Here is a 12,414-nt window from a genome sequence, read left to right as displayed (position 1 = left end):
CCAGAAACGAACGGAGCCCTCGATCCGTGACAGGTGTCCGGTCAGGAGAGGGCGCGAGGGAACCTGGTTCCGGGAGGACTTGTCCCCACCAGCGCTGGAGTTCCGTGGGGCCATCGAACAGTATCAACCCGGAGCCTAGCTACAAACCCAAAGGACAGGACAGTCCGTCGAGGAGAATAGACTAAAGCCCCTGACCTTTGACTCTGTGCCCGGTGTTGATGCAGGAGGAGGCAAGGAAGGAGAGGTCCGCTATCCAGTCAGGAGCACGACCCAGTCTCTCTCTGACCTGTATTCCCTCTAACCCTTTCACTCCCACTGCAAACATCTAGGACTTGGTTTCAGTTCAAGCCTCTGCCAACTTATTCTTCCAGGATGTAGGTTTGCACCATGGAGCAGTGAGGGCTACACTGATTATAGATCAGCAGCCTCCTGTCACTACGGGGGGGGGGGGAGGAATGGGGGTGGCTTAAGCTGTCTTCACACTGTTCCTATAATCACGCATGCTGTCCTTATCCCTTACCATGCAGTGTCAGGAGCGCCTGGCCTCTGCCTCCACTCCCGCGGGCGCCTGGGAGCCTGGCTTCCATGCGTCCAGCTGGCAGACACCGGGCCCACCCGCACTGATGCTGACTGGCCCTTTTCAAATGTACGTTTCAGGGTCTCCTGAGCCCCCGTGTCCCCTCCTTTGTGCACCCTTTAAAACACCAGTCACTTCTGTGCCAGTCAGAGTGGAGCTGAGGGAAGTCGGCTTAGCGCTGACACGTGGGAGTGTGTCTGAGTCTGAATGAAGGGGGCAGTGCGGGCTTCTCCTTTCCCAGCCGCTCACGTGGCGCCAAGTCACCATCCTCCCCAGACACGTGCCACGAGGTCTGTCTGAGGACTTTTCTGTCGGCGGTGGAGGCCTAGGTGGCTTGTTAGGACACCAGGCGTCCTGGTCCCTGTCCATTGGTGTGGGGGCTTAGCGGGAGTTCTCCCCACTGTCCTCCTCAGCCTTCTCCTCTGCACAGGGGGCTCTAACACGGTTAGGAGTGGGGGCGGGGGGGCAGACTGAGACAACTGAGTGCCTGCGAGGTCCCGCCCAGTGTTGACGCCTGGAAAGCAGCCGTTCTCAGGGTCTTGGCCTGCTTCTGCCAGCACAGCCTGTGGGCCGGGGTGGCTCACAGGGCGGCGCTGCCGAGTGCACGACCCTCAGGGACCATCCTGGTGACTCCTCCGCCTCATCCCTATTTTCCCAGTATCCGCTTCCCTGTCCAGATCCTCCCGGTCAGTGCGGTGCGAGGTGTTCTCACTCCATAAGCCGCTGCCCAGTCACGACATGGCATCAGCAACTCCTCCGTCAGCGGCCACGCCGGGCCTGGGCCGGGCTCAGCTCCTGGGCCACCCAGAACCATCCCGGGCAGGGCTCAGCTCCTGGGCCACCCAGAACCATCCCGGGCCGGGCTCAGCTCCTGGGCCACCCAGAGCCATCCCGGCCCAGCCCTGGGTCGTGAGAGCTCACAGGGTGGTTCCCCAACTCTGAACTTGCTTCAGGCTCCCAGTGGCCAGCCCTAAACTAGACTGTCCGGGCACTGCCTGTGTCCTTCCCCCGGCCACCCTGCGGCTCTCTGAGCCTCTCAGGACCTACAGGGCCGCTGTCTCCCTCACGCCCACAGCTCCTTCCCCCTCGCTCCTTCCCCGCCTCCTCTTCGCTCTCCTGGGGGCCTGTTGCCCTGCAAACCCCTGCTGCTCTGTGGTTCCGTTGGAGGGGAACTGAGTGGCTCCTGAGTGCAGATTCTTGGTGGGTGTGTCCGTGGCCAGCTCCTGATGTGGAGTGTGACACCGTCTCTTGTGCTGCAGGTCAAAAGAGGGATCACGGCAGGCGCCATGGGCATTGCGAACCTGATCGAGTTCATGTGGAACGTAAGCAAGCAGAAATAGCGGTAAGGTCCAGGATTCATCCCAGCAATAGCCACTTAGTATGGAGAGGACTTGCTGTGCCAGAAGGACTGGGGTTGGGTTTATTGATTTCACTGTTTTATACTCATTTAGGCTAATGTTTTTAAAAATATGTCTTTATTGACTTTATATATATATATATATATATATATATATATATATATATATATATTTTTTTTTTTTTTTTTTTTTTTTAGAAAGAGAGATAGGGGCAGGGAATAGAGAGAAACATCGATGGGAGAAATTCATCAGTGGCTGCCTCCTGCATGCTTCCTACTGGAGATGGAGACTCCGGGAATAGAACCAGAGACCTCTTGCTTCATGGATCAACACTCAACCACTGAGCAACACCAGCCAGGCCACTGAGGCTGATTTCAATGGAGCTGTAAAAGCACAGGAAGATTTTATTTGGGGAAACACGGCCCAGCATGAATGCTATTAAAGACACAGTTGGGCTCTGTCATGGACTCAATGCTTGTGTCTCCCTCCGTCCCCCATTCACGCTGAAGCCCTAACCCCCAAAGGGATGGTATTTGGAGCTGGGCCTCTGGGAGGGCATTAGGTTCAGAGGAGGTCATGAGGTGGTGGCGAGGGTGCGGGTGGGCATGATGGGATCCGAGCCCTTACAAGCAGACAGGAGCTCTCTCCCATGTGAGGACACAGCGAGAAGGTCGCCATTGGCAAGGCAGGAAGAGGGTCCCTCCAGGAACTGCCTCTGCCAGCACCTTCGCCTTGAACGTGTCCGCTTCCAGGCCTGTGAGAAATAAGTGTCTGTGCCGAAGCCCCGCCGGTGGTGTGTTGCCATGGCAGCCCGAGCTCACGGACGGGGCTCTTCCCCGGAGCCTGAGGGGCGTCCTGGCCATTCTCTGCTTTCCTCGGGGCTCCTCTTGGAGGGCGAGGATGCGTGGGGCAGGGAGACACCCCTGTGAGGGCGGGAGCAGGACCCAGGGGCCTGCCAGGGCCGGGGCTCCGCTGCGGGAATTGTGCTGAGGATTCTGGGCCATGAATGTGACGCAGCCCCAGCGGCCGAGGCTCCTTTCCTGCTGCTGCTCTCCACGCCTCTCGGCTCCGGAAGAATTAGTGTCGTGATGTCCCCACCGTCGCTAGTCCCCGACACCCCACTCCATGGCTTTTCCTTCGGCGTCAGCTCAGCAGCATCTCTCCTCCAGGCCCGCAGCTCTTGGGTTCCTGTTCAAGTTCCCGAGAGAGAATCTGATTGGCTCAGCTCACCGCATCCTAGCTCAGCCTCCTGATTGGCTGCTGTTGGGTCAGGTGAGCACACTGAGCCAATCAGTTCTGACTGATGGGGCCAGTCACATGGTTTGAACCTGGCCCTGGAGGCAGAGGCAGTTTCACTTGGAGGGCACTGAGGGAGAGTCAAACTGCACGGATTGGCACCCCTGGTCCAGGGCAACCAGGGGAGGGGACGGAGCTGGCACCACCCTTGGGTCCCTCCAGAGCTGCTGGGAGCCTGGGTCTGGTGCCAGAGGAGATTTACCGCCAGAATTAGAGCCCGGAGCTCACATCTCCCATAAGACCTGAGTCCCCGGATTCCCCGTCTCCCACTGCTATTGGGTGAGCTTTAGACCAAGAAGCGAGAAGCCTTCTCCCGTCTATCACCCGCTGGTTATTGGGCTCACAGAGCAGCTGTGCCCTCTGACCCAGAGGTAGCCTGGGCGCAAGGCCAGCATGGATCCTTCTGGAACCCCCGCATGGAGGCTATTTGAGCCTGGGAATCTGAGCAAGGCGCGCTTTGGCAGCAAGTACAAGTCATTCTCTTTGTTCTTCAACCTTCTGATGGCACCGAGCTTCGTCCCAGCCTGGTGTCTGTGCACCGAGGGGATCGAGGGCAACCCCCCCCCCCCAACTTTCTCATGCCTGGGAAGGTACAGCACAGGGGAGGGGACGCCCCCAGATCTCCAGTCAGGGTGTTAGGGGCTGTGCTGCCCACCATGGAGAGTGGCCATTCAGTAGGGCCACTGGTGGCAGAGGCCTGGAGAGGAAGTAGAGGGCATGGGGCCCCGCCCCTTTTGGGACCACACCCAGGGCACACTAGGTACTAGCGGAGGGATACTCTGAGGAGGTTAAGTTTCATAAAAGACTTAATTTTATTTTTAGAGAAATTTTAGGTTTAGAGAGAAATTGAGAGGAAGGTACAGAGATTTCCCATATGCCCCCTGCCCCCCACTCACCCAGAGCCTCCCCCATTATCAACTCCCCTCTTCCCAGCCTGTATTTTTGTTGTATGTGATGAACCCACATCGGCACATCATTACAACCCACAGACCTTAGTGTAGCCCAAGAGTCACTCTTGGTGTGGTGCATTCTATGCATCTGGACACATTAGAATGACATGAGTCCATCATTACAGTGTCACACAGCAGTTTCACTGCCCTCACAGTGGAGGCGACTCATTTCCATATTCTACCAGGGGCAGCTTGAGCCATGGCAAGTTGGGCTCCGGAAGATGATTTAATTCCATGTGGGAGTCACTGATGGGTGCGGACTTCACCTTTGAGTTAAAACAGAAAAGAAAGCCCGGTGGCTCAGTGTTTGAGGGTGGACCAGGAGGTCACAGTTTGATTCCCGATCGGCACATATGCCCGGGTTTCGGCTCAATCCTGGTGTGGGAGGTACAGGAGGCAGCTGATCAATGATCCACTCTCATCACTGATGTTTCTATCTGTCCTTCTCCCTTCCTCTCTGAAAATAAAAATGTGAAAGAAAAACACAACTTCTAAAAGGTGGGCTGACTGAAAGAGGTAGGGGGTACGGGAAAGATGCTGGGAGATGTTTATGCCTCATCAGGGGATTCAAGGACCAGAGGTGGGACTGCACAGGAGGTAATTGTGTGTTCCTTTTTGCACCATGAGAGTAAATGAGTGATGTCTGCTGACCACAGCGGTCAACTACAGAGAACAAGTAGACAGTCCATTGAGCACCTACTCCAGGCCGGCCAGGGGCTGGGATCCTCCACCCACCACCTTTTCTGATATTACTAGAGTGGATCCCGGCCCCCAGCTCGGAGAGGAAGGGACTGAGGCTCTGAGAGTCCAGAGCTTTCCCAAAGTCACACGGACAGAAAACGCTGGCTTCCCCCACAGGTGCCCCGGTGCTTCTGTTCTGGTTTAGGTGCCACAGAGGCAGCAGAATTCCTCCCTGGAGGGGACATAGGTTTACGTATGACTTCTTCAGTCTTGGCACAGTCGGTCCATCCTTTAGCCAGGAAGAGAGGGACAGTGAGAGACAGAAGGACAGGTTTCCCGAGAGCTCGGGCAGGGGACAGGACTGTGCGAGGTTGTCTCTACAGCGGCTTCTAATGGGGGGTTTTGTGCCCCTTCAGGCTGTTACTGGTGTAGGGATGGATTCTTCCTGACAGAACAGGTGATAGCTGTCAAAGCTGCATTTCCAAGGTACATCTGTGGACTGGTCATGAATGTTTCTACCTGAAAGGGAGCAGCCCAGGTTCACAGTCCACAGCAAGTCCAGGCAGGTTCTCCCTCCCACCAAAGGGGCTGGAGGCCACACTCATGCTCCCACCTTCCCCAGGCCTGGCCTCTCGGAGATGCTGGCCTTGTCCCAACAACCCTTCCCTGGGAAGCCGAAGGTGTGACCACTTGTCAGTGCTGGGCTTGACTGGATGTGTCCTGACAACTGGCAGGGTGGACGGATGGAATCCTGTGTGAGCCTCCGGGGTGGGCCACTTGGTCCTGATGGAGGTGGTAGGGGAGGGGCCTTCCTGCCTGGGCTCCTGGGGCCAGAGCTCTGGGGTGAAAGTGGGAAAGGCTCTGTGGTCGGGGCTCTCCCTGGGCTCCAGCTCTGCAGAGGGAGGTGGTGGCAGAGCTGAGGTGTACGATGGGAAACCATGGCCTCAGGGATCACTGTGCTCTGTGTACTGTTCCCAAGTGCAGCCTGGAAACTTCTATCTCCACCCCCACCTCAGCCTGAACTCCAGATTCACACGTCCACTGCTACTGAGCAGGTCCACACAGATGTCTAACTGGTCACCTCAACTCCCCACATGAGCATCAAATCCTTAATATCCCTCCCAAAACTCCTCCTCATTCCCCTCCATCCAGGCTGCCCAGGGCTGTGAGCCCTGGAGGTGCTGTGGTTCAGCAGAAAGAGCCGGGACCACTGGGGATTGAATCTTGTTTGTGCCTCTTACTGTGTGTTTGTGACAATGAACTCAGAAGAGGGCAAGGGGATGGGTTAAAGCTCTGCCCAGAACTTCCATAACATGTTCTTGAGCTCTTACACCGGCCACAGACCTGAGCATCTCTTGCCCGAAGGTTCTCTGGGGCCTTAGGAAACCTGTCACGGTGCAGGGCTGACCCAGACTTCCCTGACAGCACACAGGGCATCAGGAGCTGCCTTTAGGGTGGGTTTTAGAGGCAAAAAATCCCAAAGGGTTAGAGGAGCCCAGAGCCCTAGACGCCCCCCAAACATCCCCTCCTCTTGCACATGGGGAAACTGAGGCCAGAGAGGAAGTGCCCTGTCCAAAGACCCTGAGTGGATTAAAAGCAGATGTGAGATTAGTTCTCAAACATCCTGACTCCCAGCCAACAAGACCCTGAGAGCTCCCTTTTGAATTATTCAGGGTAATTCTTGTCACCCCCACTCCAAGTAGACCTCCAGAAGGGAGAGGGAGCCCCTGAAGAGAGGGCCTTACCTGCCGGCTGCGGGCCTTGCCGTATCTCAGATCGGTGACAAAGTGCTCACAGTTCCTGTTCATAACACTGTACTCCAACTCCTTACCAACCAACTCCTCTGCAGACCTGATAATCTTGTTCACGGGCAGTGGTGAGTGCTCATGGTCCAAGTGGTTGTTGACCCGATAGCAGCAGCCCCCCACCACATCACGCAGGAGCTCCCTTTTCACCACACCTCTGCTGCTCAGCACAGAGAAGAGGCTGCAGGAGCCAGCCCCGGGGTACTCATCTGGAATCAGACACAAGAGTATCAGCAACTGCAGGGGAGGCCAGGGAGGGGAGAGGTCACAAGGCAGGGAGGAAGGGCCAGGGGGTCACACTATTGAGCTCTGGTGTCTGTCCCTTCACCAATGTGATTGGAGGGTTCCATCATTTTGCTCTTTTCCTTAACGAGCTGTGAATAATCAATGTTAATCAATGTTGTGATGGTCAGTGGCTGCCACTGTGTTCCATTACATGAATGGACATTATATGAATTTACGGTAGTAAACTGTATTTGTTCATCTTTGCACGTGTGTGTTTCAGAAAGAGATCAAAGTAGTTGTGGTCCCACTGGGTTTCAGACTCTGCTGTGCAAATTTCATACATTCCCTCATTATTCTCCTTTCAAATTTCATGGTAAAACTCTCAACTCCATTCAACAACCGATATTGGACCTGAGGCATCATGGGCCTTTTCTGGCCCAGCTCTGGCCACATGGAGAGGCCACACAGCGCTTCCAGCTGGTGGCGTCCAATCCATTGAGCCTGGAGCCCGGGATTTGCTCTCTAAGAGGAGGGATCTAGAGAGCCCGCTAACCAGCAGGCTCCTTTATGTGTGAGTCTCGAGGCTGATGCTGCACTTAGCACCGCCCTGGAGGAAGCACTACCTGCACACTCACACACAAGCAGGACCCGCTGCTCACACTCACGCTCCCTGTTCCAAGCCTCCTAAGTGTCGTCTGGATTAGGGGGTTTCGCTTACTATTTGCCATCAATGCTGACAGTTTTCAGCTCTGTCAGTGTAGGTGACAGCGCATAGAATCCTGCTCAGTCACAAGGAGATTCTTGTGATCATGAGAAGTTTCTGTCCATCGAGAACGCAAACGCTTGCTGTCCGAGGTGTGGGTGCCACTGCTCTGCAGGGCACCAGCCCCTGTGCCTCCCAGTCCGCGGTCTCCTCCCAGCACCTTCTTTTCATGGACGACACACACGTCTGGGCCCTGCCTTCTCCTCTGACTGCCTGTCATCCTGCTTCTGCTCTCCCTGCATTACTTCAAGGGTCCAGGTGCTCGTGTGCGTGTGGGTGAGACTCTCTGTGAGGTGTGACCTGGGAGAGCTGCTCCATGGAGGGTGTTCAGGAAGCCCTCTCAGGTTGCCCTGTTCTGTGACATTCTCAGGACACAGCCTGAGAGGCAGTCCCTCCATGAGAGCGGGACACCCAGACACGCTGCTGGTTTAGAGAAATCTGTCTGCTCGCCCAGCTAACGGGCCCGAGCTGGAGAGCATCCAATGCGGGCGCAGTGCGGCTTCCCTGGGGCCCACGGACCTCTTTTCCTGCTGAGTCAGGACCCGAGGGACCACTGAGATGCCCCCAAGGGACACGATGTACAGTGAGCACACGCCCCGCCCAGGGAGAACCCAGCGAGGGTTCCTGGTGGCATTTGGCTTTGAATTGTTCTCATGAGACCCGTGTTTGGCAAATGCAGCTCACGAGCCACATGCGGCTCTTTGGCTCTTCCACAGAATACCACGGCCTGGGCGAGTCTATTTTGAAGAAGTGGCGTCAGAAGAAGTTTAAGTTTAAAAAATTTGTCTCTCAAAAGAAATTTCAATAGTTGTACTGTTGATATTTGGCTCTGTTGACTAATGAGTTTTGCCGACCACTGCACTAGGCTAATACATCTTTGGTAAATCCTACTTTCAACCCCCTTACCTGGGGGAGCCAGGTGGATCACATAACCATCGCCCACAGAGAGGGCCCAGTGGGAGTAGCCGATGCGGGAAATCTCAATCAGGTCTCCAGGCTTGGGCTCTTCACGAAACTGCAAGAAAACAGCCAGGAAGGGGAGAGATTTCAGGGACCTGCAGAGGGCCGGCTGGGAGGAGCTGGGCAGGGGAGTCCATGCAGATGTTCATCGCCTGGTGAGCGTGTGGAGGGCACTCTGGCCCCTGTGAGGCCCTCAGCCTCTGGCGCTTTCAGAGCGTGCCCTTGGGGAACTGGAAGCCTGGAATCTGGTTGCCCCGAGGGAGGGAAGCCTGGAAACATGACCTTGTGCTTTGGGAGAGTGAAGAATTGTCCAAAGAGAGTGTAATGCATGCGTGTCTGTGCTTTGTGCACATGTATGTTGTGTGTGGTGCGTGTACATGCACACACAGGATGCCGACGAGCATATGTGGGTGTATTGTGCACCTGTCCGGAGGGTGATGACACGATTGCTGTGTGCAAAGCCCCTTCGTGGAGGCTGGGACCCAGGCTCATCCCCAGCCACATGGGGCAGGTGAGTCTGAGCTTCTGCCTCACACACTGCCCGCAGGTGCTCACATGCCTCTTGCCCTGGCTGAGCATGGCCCCCTCAGGCTCCCCCTCACACTCTGCCCCTGCAGCCCCGGTGCACCCGCCCTCAGAGGTTCCCACCTGAGGGACAGAACTGACAGCCTAGTGAGGGGACTGAGCGTTGAGGAGGCCCTAGTGGGGCTGCCCCTCTTCCAGAGCTGGGTGGGGGAGGGGGCAGACGGGGCTCACACACTCAGGCAGCAGGCTCTGCTGGCACTCTCCCCACCATGACTGCCACCCTCCAAGCCCAGGGGAGGAAGCAGCACCCCTTGCTCAGCTGGGGAAACTGAGGATCAGAGAGGGAGAGGGACTTGCCCGGGGACACTCAGCTGGCAGTGGCTGCGCTGGGTCTTCTCTGTCCCGTTTCATCCTGTCCCTTTCCTCCCTCCCTCCCTGCCTTACCACCTCCTCCCTCTCCTCAGTGCCCCGCCCAGGGCACCACAGCTTCCTGATCAGATAATTTTTCAGCTTTTCTTTGTCTCTGTGTCTGACCTCAGCGAATGAGAAACCTCCTGCAGCCCTCACCCCAGGCGGCCCAACCTGAGGCCAGGGCTCAGCTCTCCTTTGGCCCATTCCATACCGGTACCCAGCAGCCCACACTCACCCCGAACACGTCTCCTGATTCACCTCCTCGTCCATCTCCCGCCCGTGACTCGGTTCCGGGCACCACGTCCCTATTTTGTGACCCCACAGTTTCCTGACAAGATTCCCTGACTCCTGTCCATTCACCTCCATAGCCAGTCCCTCAGGACCCCCGGTGTCCTTCCCAAATGTCCTATTTGTCCATGACCCTCCTCTGGCCTCAGAGCACAGGCATGCCCCTGGGCAGCCATAGCTCCTCCTGACCCTTCCCCACCCTCCTGGCCCCACCTGTCCTCGCCCCCCTGGGCTGGCTGAAGGCCTTGCCTTCCCCTCCCAACAGCTCCCTCTGGCCTGTGCTCCTCTGCACCCAGCTTTTCTCTGCTCCCAGCCTCTGCTCCATGCCCACCCCTCCTCTCCTCCCCCCAGACAGACACCTCCTCTGAGGAGCTGCCCTGAAGGCCCAGCCTGGCTCAGCTGCCACGCTCAGGGTCCCCAGCCCCCGGGACCGCCACCTCTCCCCACGGGATCTTGCTCTGCTGTGGACCCTGTGCCTGTCCCACCCCCTCTGGGCTTTGAGCTCCATCAGGGGGATCCTGTGTGCTCGGCCCTCCCTCCCTGCATCTCCTGGGTCCTGAGAGGGGCCTGGTTTGGAACAGGAGGGAAGGACCTGTGGGAGCAGGAGGGCTGGAGGGCCCGGGACCAGGGCTCAGGCCAGGCAGGCCCAGAGGTGGTGTCCATCTGGGGGAGAACAAGGGCATTTCTCACTCTGAAGCAAAATGATGACTTAAGGGGAGGCCTGGGCACTGTCCCAGGAGCAGGGCAGTGAGCTGGCGCCTGGTCTGGGGAGGCAGCGGTTCCCAGGAGCAGTGATGCAGGTGGGCTGAGCTCTGGAATGTGCAGGAACCTTCCCGGAATCACCCTAATTCCCGTAAGAGCCCAGCCCAGCTGCCTGCTTTTCTGCTGCACACCACGTGCTGGGCCCGCCCCTCCCGGATCCTGTGTGAGTCTGGATACCAGGGCTAATGGGGATGGGGGAGCTGTCCTCGTTGGACGCTGAGAACCGAATGCGTGGCATCCAGCAGACACATGCCTGGGAGGAAGGAGGACCGAGAACAGAGGGGCTGAGGTGGCACCGAACCCCAGCAGCAGCTGCGGCCCACGGCTAAATGTCCTACAAGGCACAGGCTCCACAGCTAAGATTTATCTGGATCAAGATGTCATTGGTGCTGAGGCGGAGATTTTGTGCTAAGCTCTCATTAAAAACACAGAAGAGGAGGCCAAGCTGATGAGTCCACAACTGGAGTGAAATGGAATTAAAAAAATACTCAATTAAGGTAAAAAGCAGAAGAAGAAAAAGAAGGGAATAGAGGAATCATGGGACAAGTAGAAAGCAACATATTTCTAAATAACCCCTGTGAGCACCAATCCTGAAGCCCTGAAAAAAGTGTTCAGTTGGGGTGAGTAAATGAATATACACAATAAACACACACCGGTAAACACCCACGGGACGCAGTCCAGCCGCAGTGAAAGGGAAATGTGAATGCTCACGTTGGAGACGAGGAAGTCTCCAGTCAGTACTCCAGCTCCCCTCTCAGCAAACAGGAACGGGAAGGCTACAACAATGGCAAGAGCAAGGAAGGAAGGAACAGGGCGCAGAAACCAGGGAAATGGAAAACACAGAAAGAGTAGAGAAAATCGAACACACAAAAGCTGGATCTTTGAAAACATCCATTATGTTCACAAACGTTTTGAAAGATTACAAAGGAAGAGAGAGAAGATACGGATGACCAGGACTGGAACAGAAGCGGGGCTGTTCCTTCAGAACCTGCGGGCATCGGAGGCGCACAGGGAATCCTGGGCAGAGCGTCACACACTTGACATTCTGGTGAAATGGACCAATTTCTGAAAAAGCCAACGTACACTCTCAACCAGACACGGAAACCTCACCTCTCTTCACGGTGTTTCAGTGCAAAGAGGTGCTCACGTGCTGGCCAGACCCACAGCGGAGGCCGTGAGGCGGACCAGGCGGGGAGGTGGGTGAGCGCCAGGCCCACAGCCAGGCCACCAGGGGGGCAGCGGCAGGAGAGGCGAGACCGCGGCTGCAGGACCCCCTGAGCACGTGGAAGCTGGACACGGGCCTCAGAGGCGGAGTCCGTGCCCAGCAGCTGCAGCCGGGCCTGCGAGGGGCAGGCACCACCCCATGGGGCGCTCGGCCCACACTCATGGCCTCTGGGCTGGCACCGTGAGGCCCTCACCCTGAGCAGGAGGGCGTGAGCGGAGGGGAGGGCAGGCCATGGCGCTCTGTGCCGCTCAGACGCCTTTAGGGGTGAAACTCACTTGGAAACAGGGAGGACGCAGCCCGGAACCCATTCTCCTTCCTGGCCGGAGGAGCCATGGCCGTTGGACCCGCGAGTCCGGAGGCTGTGTGGCCCAGGGAAGCGGGAGCCGGGGTCATGGGGTCATGCTGGGAAAGGGGTGCCTTCCTGCGCCCCTGCACACAGTGCTTCCTGATGGAGGGAGGGAGGGGCTCTGCCAGGTCCTCACTCTGGCTGCGCTTCCCTCCCACCTGCAGGGCTGCTCCCCCTCCTGCTCCCCTGAGGCCTGAGAGCTGGGCAGGCCTCCCTGTGGCCTCCAGCAAAGCTGTGCGTGA

The 12,414-nt window shown here is 57.1% G+C and overlaps 1 protein-coding gene across 1 annotated transcript; it reads right to left on the bottom strand.

Annotated features, from left to right (window-relative positions):
* Positions 1 to 4,330: 4,330 nt before the first annotated feature.
* LOC308233796 (phospholipase A and acyltransferase 4-like) lies at positions 4,331 to 12,261 on the bottom strand (the record flags this gene model as incomplete). The annotated part of the gene is made up of 4 exons (XM_080640749.1): positions 12,102 to 12,261; positions 8,562 to 8,670; positions 6,608 to 6,876; positions 4,331 to 4,447 (listed from the first exon to the last, which is right to left on the bottom strand). The coding sequence occupies exons 1-4, from the start codon at positions 12,132 to 12,134 to the stop codon at positions 4,331 to 4,333; spliced, it is 528 nt and encodes a 175-aa protein (XP_080496875.1). The 5' UTR covers positions 12,135 to 12,261.
* Positions 12,262 to 12,414: the final 153 nt, after the last annotated feature.

Source organism: Plecotus auritus, assembly GCF_963455305.1.
Source record: "Plecotus auritus genome assembly, chromosome: 9".
Classification (NCBI taxonomy): Eukaryota; Metazoa; Chordata; class Mammalia; order Chiroptera; family Vespertilionidae; genus Plecotus; species Plecotus auritus.
Note: the sequence above shows the minus strand (reverse complement) of the source record. Positions and strands in the feature narration are given on the sequence as shown.